We start from the raw sequence: 17434 nt of genomic DNA, 5'->3' as shown, positions 1-17434 counted from the left end.
TTAATGTGGTATTAAGACTGTAGATTCTGCTTTTGCTTGCGCACAATGAATTTCACTTGCCCTTTTACTTGTAAATTGGTATTGTTGACAATAAAGTTGAACCTTGAACCCTTGAACCTTGCATTAAATGAAATGTTGTATGTTGTATAGTGACAATAAAAATCGTATCTTTCTTCTGCTTGTTTTTCATTGTAAAACACGCATAGCTCCAACCTGCATCCTGCATGACAGGACATAATAGTACTGGCCAACTGACAATATCAGAGGTAAAGTGCATGTTTTGGGAGTTTTGTGTTATGTACTGTATATGAAGACAGATGATGTCTATAATTCCAGAATTACGGAGGAGTATTGAATGGATGTCTCCTGAATTATGTGAAATCTTTTGTTTTAAGTAACAAAAACCTGATGTATTTTATTATCCCTACAGGCAACATTAAGAAAAGTCACACAAAGAGGAATAGAGTAGAGTAGAGTAGAGTAGAGTAGAGTAGAATAGAATAGAATAGAATAGGGCAGCCACAGGTCACATCATATTGGCTATGTTGCTTTCTCTGTACAGGGGTTTCATTGACAGCCTCAGACACTTTAAGGTTCTTGTCTGGGTATGTGCTGAGACAATAAGAGTATCCTCCTGTTGATGCAGAGTTGTGTCTGAGACTTAACTGTAACATGACAAAACAATTCAGCCAGATGGAAAGATTGCCCAATCTGCCCCGGTAGACTCCTGAAACAAAACAAAAAAACAAAGAATTCAGACAGTCTTTATGAATGTCTGCATGAATTCCTTGCCCAGCTTGTCTCCCCGCCAATGTCTGAATGTGTGAATTTCTTGCCAGAGAATGTGTGGATATGCACATGTGCGTCTGTAAACTCTGCAAGTGTGTGTGTGTGTGTGCGTGCGTGCGTGCGTGCGTGCGTGCGTGCGTGCGTGCGTGTCTGGAATATTGGGTATTGTCTGGAAGTCATTAGCGGGTGCGGGAATACAGTGGAATTAGCCTATTGTGTGCCTTTATTTGTGTAGTACAGTGTAGAGTGACAGGAGAGTGGTATGCAGTATGCACCTTAATAGGCCATCAGCACTCCCTATTGAGCAAGTTTAGGGAACACAAATCTAAATCTTTTTTAACATTTTTTTATTAATCATACCAGCAACGTTTTTTACAAGATATACAGTACTTTGAAATGGATAAAAGGGGGTATAAACATTTTAAATCTAACTGTGGGAGCAGCGTGATCAGACGTTCACACCACGTGTGGTCATGGAGAAATCAATCAGCAGGTTGAATCAATGAGAGATGAGGTGAACCTGTAAAAAACATGTCAATCAGTCAAGGGTGTGATGAAGCCAAGATATGCCACTTCATTACTAATCTGATGATGAGGTAATATCATCCGGTATCAGATCAAATCAAACCCCAGAGAACATGATAAAACTGAAAGGAAATGGACTGTAAGTGTAACTGTTTTTAAAAATAGACCACTGGAAAAAGTTACATCAGAAAGGATTTTGCAATACTTCATAAACAAAGGAAAGGATATGATGCAGGCAGGTGACATCACAAGGTAGCCTATGTTAATATACAGTGTCAGTAAAAGTGAAGCAAAAAGAAAGGGAATGGCTCTCCCTGCTGGGCGACTTTTACTGTAAGCAGCTGGAAATCAGGAGGTAAAGTTCAACCAAAATGTGCTTTATTGACCAACATTAGGGATTGAAAAATGGCACCAGCAGCAACAAATGGCATGGTGGCATGCAGCACTACCGTGACCAGGTGCTATAACCTAACTCAACTGAGTGTGTTTGTTTCTGGCAGCATTTTAAACTCACTTGCAATAACTCCTAAACCCACCTAACCCACATCACATATGACATTATACCTCTACATAAACTACACAGCTTAAGGAAATATAACTTATGCACACTATTGCAAAATAACATATCTCCATATCATTAGCAACATGTTTGTTTCTACCCAGGTGTTTCTGTCCAAGGCTGAGTTGGCCACCTGAGCCTGCTTGGAAACAAACTTGCATGTTTATACATTCAATAAACCAATTAAAATGACTGCCTTTTCTTTCCTGTGCAAATATATCTAACTGAACAAATGATTAAAATGCATATGCTGTGCAAGTATAAATAATTAAATCAACACTGCACAGTATAGGCTATATGTGGAAAGTAGGCCTATACGTAACGGATGTTGTTGTTACATTAAGCACATAGGGGCCTCATTCATAAAGCTTTCCAATATATATTTAAGCCTGATTCATAGAAAATACCTAAGACAAAAGAGGTCACTTTAAGACGTTTGATTGTGTCTTATGCATCTTTGATTTATTATTTAAAATCTGTAAACACATGAACACAGTGGCACCGAAAATAGCAGATGTACAAGCTTACGATGTTGCATCAATGCCTCGCAGTGAGGAGTCCCAGAGTGGACATGGACACGTAGATACCAGCAGAAAATAGACTTATCTCTCTCTAGTCTAGAATAAACATTACATGACTCATATGTATGGTCACACACACACACACGCACGCACGCACGCACGCACGCACGCAGGAAATGATCTTACGTCGAGTCTGACATGGATCATTACTACCGGACACAGACCTACTGTATGATGTTGCGTCATGTGATGTTTTGTTCCGTGATGACATCTGCACAAAATCCATCAGTAGCGTTTAAGTGGAGCAGCATTTACCAAAGTTTGACCTTTGCCTCAGTAACCTCATTTTTACATGAACATTTTTACATGCAACTCTAATGTTGCAACGTGACTCAGCTCATGTGGCACATTATTCCCTTTTAATTGTACAGTTTATAGAATCACACACACACACCAACACGCACACGCACAAGCACACGCACGCACGCACGCACGCACGCACGCACGCACGCACACACACACACACACACACACACACACACACACACCACAGACCAGGGCCACCTTCAGCTCCTTCCTGTTGGCCTTGACCAACATTATTCTGTTCAGATTCATATCTGAACTCCAGGCATTCCTGACATCCACGAGCGACAACAATGGGACAACATTGACCTTTGACTAAAGATGGTGGAAAAAGTGGAAAGTGGAAAAAGTACTCAATTTTTTTACTTAAGTAAAAGTAGGCCTATCAACGCTGCAAGTAAGTAAAAGTCTGGAATTCAAAATCTACTTGAGTAAAAGTACGAAAGTGTTGACATCATGTTATTAAAGTATACCAAAAGTAAAAGTACAAAATGATTGAAAACAGCAGACGATCTACAAGCTCGTGAGCTTGTAGATTTGAAATAGCCTGGGCATAAAATAAGGCTAAATTGGTTAATGTATGTTTTATATTAATATTATAATTTAATATCTGCAAAGTAATTAGTAAGCTTTCAAATAATTGTATTGGTGTAAAAGTACAATATTTGGATCCGAGATGTAACGGTCGGAGTAGAAGAAAAGTATTGGAATTTGGAAATACTCAAGTAAAGTACAAATAACTCAAAATTGTACATGTACTTGGGTAAAAGTATGAAAGTGTTGGCATCAAAATTGACTTAAAGTACCAAAAGTAAAAGTACAAAATGTTTGAAAATAGCAGATCTATAAGCTCACAGTGCGTCGCATTGCGACACGTTGCAATCTTCTACCATCTTCCACAATTGTGGATCAGGTTGTGATCTTCTACAATCTATTTAATAGATGGATTTGGATGGATTTTAGATATAAAATAGGGCTAAAGCGGTTAATGTATGATTTATAATATTATAATGTATATCTGCAAAGTAACTAGTAACTAAAGTGTTCAAATAAATGTAGTGGGGTATAATATTTGCATCTGAGATGTAGTGGAGTAGAAGTAAAAGTATTGGAAATTGGAAATACTCAAGTAAAGTACAAATACCTCAAAATTGTACTTAAGTACAGTACTTAAGCAAATGTACCAAGTTACTTTACACCACTGTACTTAAGTAAATGTACCTAGTTACACCACCGCATACATGCTTTCGGTTGCTGCCTGCATCCAATACAAAAGAACACCAATTGTGATCTACAAAGCCTATGATCACAAAGGTAATCATGAGGACACGGCGCCGCCAAACCTTTGTGACGTGACAACAATAATGAAGCTCACTTTTGGGAAAATTCCCTCGTTCAGTGTCAAATGGCATCAATGCCATGTAGGGAGGGATAGAGATTTGTGTGTGGGTGTGATGTCTTTTGTGCCGCTAATGACGCGACAAAGAATTTAGGCAAAGGATATGATTGGAGGAAGACGTCTTTTGTCGCCTGTGATAACATGCCCATAATAGGGTTGAATTAGGTCTCCCACGGGGATTGCTGCTGAGCTTTCTCACCAAGCTGACCTTGAGTGTGTGACCATGACCTTTGACCTTTTAACCGTGGCCTTTTTTTTCTCCCAATGACTTTCGAGTTTTCAACCCAACAGATGAATCAGGTCTTCAGGGCTAGGCGGCCTACGTCCCTATACGTCCTGTCCTAAGCACGCCATGATGAGGTCAAGGAAAAATGTGAAAGAAAGGATTTGGGAAAAGACGACTGAGAGAATCTGACTCTTCCACATCATTATATGATGGTGGATGTTATTAACCCATTAAGACCCGAAACCACTTTAACCATTATTTTATGCTTCAACAGTGAGCTTGTAGATCTAATTTTTTTGCAAATCTTTGAATATATCTTTTTAAAAGCAAACATTTGTAACTAATATTTGCTTCTGGGAGGTCCCTGGAACAATATATTTTGAGATGGGGGTCCGTGGGCAAATACATGTAATTTTGAGGGTCCTTGACATGAAAAAGTTTGAGAACCACTGATTCTGAAGAAGGATTTAGAAGACATTTATAGAATTGGGTCAAAAATATTCAAAGACTTCAGAAAAATTGCAGATCTACTACTAAAAATAGCAGATCTGCAAGCTCGCAGCACGGCACTTGGTGCCGCACTGTGAGCTTGTATATCTGCTATTTTTAATAGTTAAAATAATGGTTAAAGTTATAATGCGTAATAATGCGTTCCAGGTCTTAATTAATGGGTGTGCTGTGGAGAAACTACAATGTTCCCAAGATGGAATACAAAACCTTATACTGTCCTGTATCTCTAGGTCGTCCGCAGACAAGCCCTCCATCGTCGTTTTTAGTCATCCCGGTTCTCCATAGGCTACATCTGGACAGCTCGTTGGCGTTGGTGCTTTCACTGCTTTGCGTTCCTGCATCTTTGTTAAAGAGGTGGTGCCATAGTTTTGTACTTTTTCTGGTTTTCATGTGTCTAGGAGGTCGACAGTACTTCATTAGACCCCCTGGTGTGGTTGTTATGAGCAATTATGCATTCTCTTTTTATTTGGGTTTTTAGCTGGAGGATGCCACCTGCTGGGTCAGACGTGCCGTTCCAAAAACACCCATACTTATTGCATCATATAGAATCAACCCCTCCCCTAATTACCATTCACCCAACACATGTGGGTGTGGCTAACTTCAGCTGGGTCACCACCCACCATGACAACCACGCATACCAATGAACTGGTGGGTGTGGCCACATAAAAACATCATTTAACTCTTTCTGTACACTTTTTTGGAAAAATTCTTCCTCCTAGTGTAATCATAATAGTAGATAATCATGTTTTATAGAGGGGAAAATCAATCATGGCACCCCATCTTTAAGTTACATCCACGTATGTTAATGTGGGACGTCCTCGTGACCAGTGCCCGTGTGTTGGTTCCCAGAGCACCATTTTGGTGGCTGGCAGCTCTTGATGTCTTTGGCAGTGTCCTGCTAGTCTCCTCCTGGACGCTATTTTCTCGGCCAACCTTAGCATGCTCAAACAGATTCTTGTTGGTAACACGCGCACTCTTGCTGATGTTGGTAGGCTACCACACACAACGTAACATTCTGTTATCGCACTTCTGCATGGTTTGTTTCAAGGTTCAGCATTCACTGCCATATAGGAGAACGGACTATTGTTGCATATGTAGCCCCATGGACTTTAGGGGTTACTAAAATAAACCAAAACTACCTGACAACGCCAGTTGGATTTTAACCAACAAAACCATTTAAGGCTTTAACTTTACCAACAAAACCATTTAAGGCTTTAACTTCAGGTTCTTTTACAGAGCTTTCACTAGCTAACAAGAAACACACCATGGAAAGGTTTAAGGGTTTTTAATGAAATAATTTAAGCAATAATGAGCAATGATCAATGAGCAGATATGAATCAATTATGAAAAGAGGATTGGGAAGGGCGAAGGTTCCGGGGAGGGTCGCTGACCCTGGAGTCTTTGGGGTAGGGGTCGTAGAGCGTAATCGTCTGCACCGTCAGCGGCCACGTGGACTGAACCCCCCGGCAGGAACCTAAGAAATAGAGGGAGGAAGAGAGGGGGATAGGGAGAGGAGGAGAAAGATAGAGCGAGAGAGAGAGAGGAGGAAAATAGGGCTGTGGTGGTGTAGGGGTGGTGGAGGGATACGAAAAGCAAGAGGGGTTCTGGGAAGTTGGAGTGAGGATAAATAGAGCCAGGTAGATAACTAGGGGGCGGAGCTAAGGGCCAGGTAGGTGGCATGAGAGCAGGTAGGTGGAGTCATGGTAGTTTCTCTCTCTCCTGAACTTCTGTTGTTCCAACACCATTTATAGAACTGGGTAGGGGAGGCTCAAGGAAACCACAAGGTTACAAAAGTTGACATTTTATTTACATTAAAGGTAAAGGCGACAATGTAGGCCACATAAATAGATTCTGGTCTTCCTTAATAAATCACCTTCATTCAACTCCATAAACAGCAAATTAAACACAGCAAACAAAAGCACACCACACTAGTGCTGGAGAACCCAGACGTGTCAGTGATATCAGTCATCTCCAAATTTGGGCATTGTTTCAGCATGTGGCTGTTACCATGGCAGTGACGCATGTGCAGTACAGGCAGCGGTATCAGTGATGTCAGCATGCGGGTTCCGGACAGACAGACGGACGGACGGACGGACAGACTGACATTCGGTCGATTAATAGTTAGATACAATCCAAGTCGACATCAGTCCACAAAATTGATAAAATGGTGGCCTACCTAGCACTGGGTGGGTATGTTGCCTGATTAAGTGGGGTAAGAGGCAGAATGTGACATTATATTAGTACATTAGATTAGAAAGAGATTATATGCACTGATCACAATCAGTAAAATAAAAAAGAATCAGAAAATTGGCATGCGTGGTTAGACACTTTTATCCCACCATACCATAGATGAAGTGACCAAACTTTGTGATATAAATGCATTGATTTTTAACAACACAATAGTTTGAACTTCTTTTTGACATCATCCCAATGGTAATTTCTCAAGAACAGACTCTCTGATGAAAAGGAAAAGGAACTTTTCTTTTACGATGGCTAGCCAGATTGTGCTAATGGTAACTCCACGCGACAATGATCACAATGATGTATAAATAGCACCGGATTTAGGAAGCTCCGGTGCGGTCCAATTCCCAATGCCCACACCGACCCCATCACTGTGATTGGCTGAGACGCACCGAGCATTTGCATCACAGAAATGAAACACTCTTAAAATATATTCTTTCTGTGTTTGTTCAGGGGCATTTCAACACATTGACCAGGCAAGCTGGGGGGTGAACCGGTGACCTTCCTTCCTATTCCCATATGGCATATATGGTAGCTTTTCTTCCTTCCTATCTCCTGTGTGTTCCACCCTGGATGACTCAGATCCTCAGCTACTTAATTTTGTTCAGAGTTTGGTTCCCAGAGCACTTTCTGTCCGGTTCCGGCGGATCCTTTTCAACTTTCCCAGATATGTCCCTATTTTAGGTCTCGCGCTCGCAGCTCGCCCCTTAAATATTGCAACTTGTAAAACAAGACTGAGGGCTGATAACAAATTAGAGACAGCTGGGCCAAACAAACATATATAACCTAGACAACTAGACCAGAGAACATTCATAGAAATACAAGACCTGACAAACAATGTCTGTCTTTCAATGTTATATGAGATACATAGATGGTTCCTGTGTAAATAAGCCCACAAAAAAAGGCGTACTAGGATATCCTTTTAGTTGACCGTGAGTTGACAGTGATTTGTACTGTCATGAATGATGAAACTGTACTTTTTCCTATTGCAAACTTCTAATTAATTCTTCAATCAATCAATGACAAAAAAAAAAGTCTGTGGAGGTATTCACCTTATTCCTGGCCCTCTCTAGGGAGGCTGCCATTGCCTTTTACAGAGGGCACAAGAGAGTTTTTCTCTGTGTGCTGCTTCAAAAACATCTTTTCACTTCCTCCCAAGTAAGGAAGTGAAAGGGAATTGTCTGTTGCCAGATTTTGATAAAGAAATAAGCCCAACAGAAGCAACTAGGCTCAGCTTTACTACTTTACAATTACATTTGAAAATAGCAGATCACCAAGCTCACAATGTGTCACATTGCGACACATTGTGAGCTTGTATATTTGCTATTTAAAAGATATTGAGGAAAAATATATATTTTGAATATTTTTGAAACAAACAACACAAATCTGTGTGGAGGTCCCTGGCACCACATCTTTTCAGATGGGGGTCTGTGACTGTGGACAAATTCTGGGGTCCTTGATATGAAAAGATTTGGGAACCACTGGTTTAAAAAATATTAGGAAGTAAGCCCAATAAGGAACTACACTATTTTTGGAGCTGTGTGAAGCACAGGCTCCCTATACGTGGCCGTGTGGGTCTGTCTGTGTGTCTGTGTGTCTGTCTGTCTGTCTGTGTGTGTGTCTGTATGTAGCCTGAACTTCCTAAACTTCGGCACGCCACTAGTCCCACAGTTTTGCCACCACACACTCGCGCCATATGTCAAATCGAACGGCTTACTCGGGAATCGTGGGCTATTACTTTTCTAAGAGAAAGGTTCTATAGTTTAATTGATATTAATTTATTAGTGAATTAATTTTCCCCATTGACTTATAATGGGAATCGCAAAAACTCACATTCAATTATTTGTCTCTCGCAAACCATAGGGGCTAGAGTTTCAAGACTTGGAGAGGAGGTTCATAATGATTTCAAGGATTAAAAAAAAAATAATTGTGTCATTTGGCCGCATGGTGGCGCCATAACACCCCACTTTACGTTTTGGCCTGTAACTCTTGAACCGTAGGTCGGAAAATTAAAAATATTTTTTCCCTGGATTCCTTGGGTCATGACGCATCTCCCCATATAGGCCACGCCCATTTGCGCCATGATAGATTTTCCGCCATCTTGAATTTTCTCCAAAACACACTTTTTGCTCCTTTTCCTACATATTTTCTTCAAATGTCACAAAAATCGGTACACATGATCCACACACACACACACACACACACACACACACACACACACACACACACACACACACACACACACACAGCTCCACTTCACACGGGTGTGATTTTTTAAGACACAAATTGCTTATTATACGCAGACATGGCAACACAGGTTCATTCAGAGCCCAGAACACATATATAAAAAGCTAGATACCTCCTCCGCCGCTGCAGTTCATTGGCGCGACTGGTCAAACACCGCTGGCGGAAGTGCGTAACTGTGGAACTGCGGAAGGCACTCTGCCCCCTCCAATGGGAAAGAGGGAGTCCTGCCAGTCCTGCATCTGATTGGCCTACCGAGCTTCCCATTCTGTGACGCACAAGGAAGCGTCCTTCAGAATTCCCAAGAGCCCCGCCTCAGAATTCTGGAGGCTAGCATAGAGTTATTGTGAGGCTTGCCAGCTTTCTTTGACCAACCCCCCCCACCGGAGGGAGGTATCTAGCTTTTTATATCTGTGGCCCAGAATGCCATCTACTGACACTTTAATGCAAGGACACAGGAAACCAAATGATGTTTTTCAGCCTCTTTCAGGATATGAACAGGAAGCCGGGGCAGGGCCAGGAATAAGGTGAATACTCTTTATTCAATCTGGTTTTAACCTCACAAGTAGATGGTCCTCATGTATGGTGTTGATTCAAATTATGTATTTTAAAATGTATATTTTTTGTATCTTGTGTTTTCATCTGTATACATACCCTTACAAGTAGTGACATATTTTGTAATTCCACTGTGTCAGACAATCTATTACATCTCACTTAAAGTTATACCATGTAACTTTTTTTATAAAACAAATCTTAAAATGGTCCTAGCTGTTAAATCGCTAAAGTTTTAGAACCCCCACTCCGTTATTTTCAGCTTCTAAAGCCTTCTCTTTATATGTTTTCTATGATCCCTGCCCGGGACCGGTTTTCGCGGAAAAATTGCGTCATCACACTACCGGCCAATCACAGCGAGGGTTATACACTGCCGGCCAATCACAGCGTAGAACATACACTGCCGGGCTCTCTGGTGGGTTTAGGAAACACGCCTTCAGGAAGTACACTGCAGTGTTTACACTGGAGGAGTCTAGCATGTAACTCCCCAACCGCTGCTCGTAGAAGGACACGGGAGACCTCATTGAAAGCGTCTCGGCGAGGCGAGGCGGACGCGGTGGTCTGACGGCCCGGTCCGCGAGCGAAAAACGGACGAAAAAAGCAAACGCGACCGCGGTTTGCTATACTGCTACAGACCACCAGTTGAGCAACTTACACAGTATAGCTTTAACTCTGCTATGATGTCTCTGACCATCTCTACTTGTTTTGGTCATGTGAGCAAATGTTTACAGCTGTAATGCATGAGATCAAGTTGGTTGTAGCCTATGAGATTGGTGTTCCTCTGGGTTCACTTCAGTCTGAGGAAGAGCTTTGTGCTCAACACTTTAGTGGAGTAAAGCATCTGTCGCATTGGAGCCCTCAGTGTGCAAGTGTTTATTTGTTTATTATTCCCATACAGTTTGTCACTCAGCACCTTCCCAAACCTGGGTTAGGGATGTGCATGCTCTCTCTTTTCATCTCTCATCTTCACTGGGGTAGGGGAGGGTTAGCAAGCGATGCGATGCAGCGGGGCCTCCAGCAGCACAGTCCGGACTCACTCACTGAGTCTCACTCACTGATACGACCATAGGATACGACCTAGCCTGGCTCCAGCCAATAGACCCGCCCACTCTCTGAGTGAACTGCATCTCTTGGTCTGGATGTGTCATATGACGTGTCTCTTGCTACCGAAAGCTTCTCAAACCGACCGAAACCGAACAATGAAATCAATGCAATGCGGAGGAGGGGCGCGTCTAACTTTTGAAAATCAACAGAAACAGTGGGAGGGGGGGGGGGGGGGGGGGTGGCTGCGTGGCTCACCAGAGTTCTTAATTGCTCCCTTTGAACTTCAAAAGGGCTCCGAACTGCAGTCATTGATTGAGCCATACAAGTGTTGAATAGCTCGTTAGTGATTCTCTCTAATCAATGAAACATCAAAGACAATGACCTGTTTGGTGCATGTCATTGAGGGGAGGGGGAGGAGGGAATGTTTTGTGTGCAAAAGTCAAACACAACCCCTCCCACCAGATCTCTTGTGATTGGGAATTTCAAATTTTAAATCCCCTCCCCTTTTCAATCAAATAGAATGGCCACAAGTTCAGACTCAAGCCCCAGCGTAGAGTCTGAAATCAGGCTAGATACGACCTGCCGTTTGTCAACAAGTCTGAGCCTTAAGCTAAATGCAGAATAGACCCAAATTTAGAGTGAACATTTTTAACTTAAATCTTTGCTTCTGGGGGTCCCTGGAACTAAATATTTTGCGATGGGGGAGAGGAGATAGACTGATCTGATGCATTGCAAAAGTAAGAATCAACGTTTTTCAACTTATTCCTGCCTATGCAGCTCTGACTGATACTTAGTTCTCTTAGTTGGAAAACAACTATGGAATATCAACTTTGGCAGTGCTGTTATAGTGCTGTGCAAGTAAAGCGTAAAGCGTAAAGTCGTAAAGTACAAGCACACAACGCCTCGCGCTGTGCTTGTAGATTAGATATTTTCACTATTTTAAATCATTTTTAAAATGATAAATACAAAACGGTTTTGGACATTCAAGGTTTCCACCCGACAACAACGATATCATGCTTGTAAGCAACATCTAGGCTTAATGACAAGAAAGTGTCTACTACATTTCTGTACATGGCATTCTTCAGCCCGGGACACTTCTTGTATTTGTCCATTTCCCGTAAAATTCCCAAGATAAGATTCCTTCATTCCACTCTCCAGGTCTAAACCATGTCACCCATGATGAGTTAGCGACACCCACAGCCACAACACCAGAGGGAGCGCACACAACAATCTGATAACACAAACCCATAAGACAAATATGGGTAAATTCTCCTTCTACAACACTGCCACCCAGGTGTGGAATTCCTTGACTACTTCCCTTAAAACAAGTAGCTCGCTGCATGGCCACCTTCAAAACTGCCCTGAAAACTCACCTTTCAGGAGGCCAGAGGCGGAGGTAGTTGTCACTTCTCCCAAAGACAGGCGAGAAGTTTCCCCTATCCTGACCTGTACATAGGCCTATAGTGTTTTTATAACTGCGATGATATTGAATGTTTTCTTTGCTTGCTATTTGTTATGTCCATGAATTGAATAGGCCTACCAAGGACTTCCAACGTAAAAAAAAAGGCAAGGTGTTTAACTGTACTTGTACTGTACTACATTTCTATTGTATTGACTATACTTGTACTGTTCTCCATTTTTGTCTAATAAAATATTTAATCAATCAATCAATCAATCAATCAATCAATTAATCAAATGTCCTATCGTGCCAGGTGTGCATATCAACAATGCTTAAGTGCATACTGTAGGGTGTGTGTGTGTACATGCACTGCACCCGCACATACACGTTCACTGCATGTGTGTGTGTGTGTGTGTGTGTGTGTGTGTGTGTGTGTGTGTGTGTGTGTGTGTGTGTGTGTGTGTGTGTGTGTGTGTTTGTGTCCTATTGTGCCAGACGTGCATATCGACAATGCTTAAGTGCATATAGGTGGCCCCTGTATGTGGAGTGGATTTATAACGCCACAAGGCTGGCTCACCTAACAAACATGTTGAACAGTGATGACAAAACTGTCAGGGAACTTGCTAGATCATCTCTGTTTCTAGACATGAAACGGCGTAAAGTGCCTTTGGCAGCAGAGGGCGATCCAGGCTTCCTGGGGTTCAGAAGAAAGCCCAACCTGAAAATGGACTCAAATGCTACTGGGTTTGGGGTATCGTCAGACTGGCCTGACCTCAATGACCTCTGTGTGAGAACTGGAATATCCCTGAGCTGGGCTAGACCTGACTCGGAAACAGTGGCAGTTTCTGAGGACATTATTACCAACTGTTTAGTCTCAGTAAGGGCTACCGTTATTGATACACAACATCACATATCACCAGTTACTGCACGGAAGCACCTCATCATGTTACAACAACAAGAACAACAACAACACTGGACTGGTTTAAAACTACAGGGAAAGCTAGCTTGCCTCCCTGATGCAGACCACACAGTATCACATACAATATACAAGAACAATGCAGTTGATGAGGATATAGTCATCTTTACAGCCAAAGCCAGATTACAGGTCCTTCCAACCAGACTCAATCTCTCCCTGTGGTACCCTAACACATTTCCTCCTCATTGTCTGCACCATGAACACACTCCAGTTACAGAAACACTGTCACATATTCTTAATGGCTGTCATGTATATAAGGGAATGTACATTGCTAGGCACGACAGAATTGTTGACCTATTAGCTAAGGACATACGCTCATATGTTTCATCATCTGCCAACATGTATACACACTCACGTGTTTCAATTGCCATGTTCACGCACAATAATGAAAATGATGCCTTTTCAGATGTCACAGCTAACACACCAGATATTGTTGTTGTTGATGAGGACAGTAGAGAAGTGACCATTTTAGAAGTGGCATGTACATTTGACCACAGTCTGGAAGAGGCATTCCTTACAAAGGCACTTAAGTACCAACGTCTTAAGGATGCTATCTTACAACTTGGCTACAAGTGTAAACTACTGGTGTTTGCATTTGGAAGCCTTGGTAATGTCCATAAATCAGTAGTGAGGGGCCTGCAGATTGCAGGCATGCCCAAGCCAAGAGCGAAGGCATTGGCAAAATTCTGTTCAGTGTCTGCAATAATTGGCAGTCGCCATATATGGAGAAGGCGATGCTTCCTGTACCCATGACCTATACCCTAGCACTTGTTGTACAGCTTTTTCCAAGTTTGCTCATCCACTATTGTTTGCGTTCAAGAACTTCTTGTTAAATGTGAATGCAAATAAAGATGTTAAAATGTGTGTGAGTGTGTGTGTGTGTGTGTGTGTGTGTGTGTGTGTGTGTTTGTGTGTACATGCACTGCACCCGCACGTACACGTTCACTGCATGTGTGTGTGTGTGTGTGTGTGTGTGTGTGTGTGTGTGTGTGTGTGTGTGTGTGTGTGTGTGTGTGTGTGTGTGTGTGCGTGCGCACGCGTGCATGTGTGTGGGAGAGGGAGAGGGGCTCATAAAGGTACAGTAAAGGGGGATTAGTGAACAAGAGATAAGGTAAGCAGACAAATCATTAAAGTCACTGTTATAGTCACAGCAAGAAGCACCAACCGACTTGGAGACAGGATGGACAGTAGCTCCTTGGGGCGAGAAACGTAGAAAATGGATTAAAGCTCAGCCAGCAAAGATATGATCAAGGACTCATTTTTTTTGGAAATAATTACCACCCGGGCAGAACAGCAACACTAGAAGCTATTACATAATTGAGCTTGTTTTACAGAGCAGAGGTCTAATAGCTTCTAAAAAATGGGTATGGGGAAGGAGGCCTTCTGTTGCCATGTCTCTCGTCGTCGCCCCACCAGGGACACGGTTCGTTTCTGTCTTTTGGGTGTGCTCATTGCTCTCTACATGTTGGCCGGTGCCGCCACCTTTTCCCTCTTGGAGCGTCCAGCCGAGCTACATGCCCGCCAGCTCTGGGAGCAGAGGCTAAAGGACTTCAGCCGTGAGCACAACATCAGTACCGGTGACCTGGGCTCATTGCTGTACCACTACGAGGAGGCCAACCGCGCAGGCATCCGGGCAGACCGACGCAGGGCACTGTGGGACTTCCCGGGAGCCTTCTACTTTGTGGGAACGGTGGTCTCTACCATTGGTGCGTAGCGAGCACAAAGGTTCTGTCTCTGTCTTGTTTTTTGTACATAGGCTATTGCTTTACTATGTATATCATCCTGGAGCCGAGCCTGGTGATTCATAATATCAATGAAACAGATGTGAGAGAGAGACTAATCTGCAAGTGATGAAAATAATTTGGAAAAACAGTAATGATCCAAACATGTTTGGCAATCACCAGGGAGCGGAAACACGTGGGAGCGGCATTCCCACTCTTCTACAAACAGGATTTGGGCACTCCCACACTTCTAAAAGTAGCACTACAACACTGGCAATCACATTTACTGCCCTTCTATTCTTATACACTTCTATCTCTCGGTCACCGTGGATACAGAGTGAGCAATTGCATCAAATATGGATCAATTTCCTTGTTACAACAACTTGCATATTTACAGAGGGTGCTCATTTTATGGTGTATGTTAACATAATATAATGAGAGTATGAGACCTGACATGGACAGCATGAGGCAAAACGTACTGTAGTTTACATTGTTCCGTGTATCACTTGAGCTTGATATTTAAACACATTCAACCAACTTTCTGACTCACAATTAGGGATGGGACGATAACTGTTTTTTTATCGTTTGTCGTGATAAGAAATGCTCACAATAATCGTATTCATAAAGATTTGGTCCGGGCATTTACAGTGAAATGAGATATCTGCACTTAACTCACCCTCAGTATCAGAAGCTGTAATGCTACGGGGCGTGTTAATATAATTGTCTACAACAAATTGCCTTGAAATAATGTGTATAAAGGCACAAAGCCACACACAAAGCTGTCTTGTCCTACTAAAAGACTATGTTGGGAAATCAGATTGTGAGATGTCTGTGTTAAAAGATGTAAAACTCACACAGTGTCTGAAAAGCAATAAACCTGTAAACCTGTTTCAGCAGGCAGGGTGATACCGCAATCTGACATCTCTCTTTGATAGGTTTCGGAATGACAGCGCCATGCACCACTGTAGGAAAAGTACTGCTTGTTTTCTACGGCTTACTGGGGTGCTCTGCAACTTTACTCTTCTTCAATCTCTTCCTGGAGCGAGTCATCACTCTGCTGGGGCTCCTCATGCACCGGTGCCATGCAAGGAGAGCCCACCGTGCTCGTCCCCGGACAGGCAGTCAGTCTCAAAGCGAGGCGGGTAGAGCCAACGATGGTGGAAGAGCCCAGGACTGTAAGCCCCCTATGCACCGTGTCACTCTCATCCTCCTCGCTCTAGTCCTGGTGGTGGCGTGCGGGTCCGCCGCCCTCTACTCCTCAATGGAGGGGTGGAGTTTCGCAGAATCGTTGTATTTCTGCTTTGTGGCCTTCAGTACGGTGGGGTTTGGGGACTTTGTAAGCAGCCAGAGACATCACCACGAGGACAGCAGAGGGTACCAGGTGGCCAACTGTCTGCTGATGCTCCTGGGAGTCTGCTTCACCTACTCCCTCTTTAACGCCGTCTCTGTCATCATCAAGCTGGGTTTGGACTGGATAGTGAGGGCCTTAGTCTGGATGTGTAGAGGTGTCTGCCATAAGAGGCCCCGGCACAGACCACTGCCCAAACTTGCTTTTTCGGACTCTGACCCGGCCATTTTCATTCGTGAAGATATTGCAGTGAATGCACGACATGTGCAAACGGTCTCCGGTATGGGCCAAGATGTGTTTAGGCCTTCCTCTCTGTCAAATGCTACTGGTAAATGTCTATGTGATGAAGCCAAAGTAGAAGAAATATACCACGTAGACATGGACAGGGGTGTCACAGTTAACCAAGAACAAGGAAACCATCCCTCTCCCAAAAATGCAATCCATGCTGGACCTCTGCCTGTACAGTATGACTAATTTAAACACACTATAACCCTCCATTGGGACGTGCCATTGGGAAAAGCGGGACAACTCCCGAACGGCCGGACCATTCCCGGTCGGTCCAGGCCGGCCATTAAAAAAAAAAATCTGCCGCTGGTAATTACGGTAACCGCCTTTTGGGGGCTGTGCAGCCTAAAATCACAGTAACTGCTCATCGGTTAGTATTTGGGGCCTCACAGCGCATCCGGAAGGCAAAAGAATCTGGCTTTGAGGGCCTCTCCAACTCCTTTTCCCAGGCTGAATCAGGGTTACTTTTTTACTATTGAGAAGCAGACTGTTTTATAGATATAAATCCCATAATGCTGCTAACTGATGATCCAAAAGTGACGCTGTGACTAAATTGTATATACATTCCCTGTTTTCTTTAACTGTTTTTTATTATATTTTGACTCGCTTGGCAATGTAAAAAGTTGTTTTCTCATGTCAATAAGCTAATAAATCTCCTTTGAATTGAAATTGAATTGTGTGCCATTACTTTTTTCATAGCTTTTCGGCATCAAGCCTTTCTCAGCGTGTTAA

The 17434-nt window shown here is 42.9% G+C and overlaps 1 protein-coding gene across 1 annotated transcript; it reads left to right on the top strand.

The window, feature by feature from the left end:
• Positions 1–14708: 14708 nt before the first annotated feature.
• LOC308290126 (potassium channel subfamily K member 13) lies at positions 14709–17434 on the top strand (the record flags this gene model as incomplete). Its single annotated transcript, XM_080731901.1, has 3 exons — positions 14709–15054; positions 16005–16546; positions 17402–17434. The coding sequence occupies 3 exons, from the start codon at positions 14709–14711 to the stop codon at positions 17432–17434; spliced, it is 921 nt and encodes a 306-aa protein (XP_080588027.1).

This window comes from Nannobrachium achirus (genome assembly GCF_963921795.1).
Source record: "Nannobrachium achirus genome assembly, chromosome: 8".
Classification (NCBI taxonomy): Eukaryota; Metazoa; Chordata; class Actinopteri; order Myctophiformes; family Myctophidae; genus Nannobrachium; species Nannobrachium achirus.
This window is presented reverse-complemented; position numbering and strand designations above follow the sequence as displayed.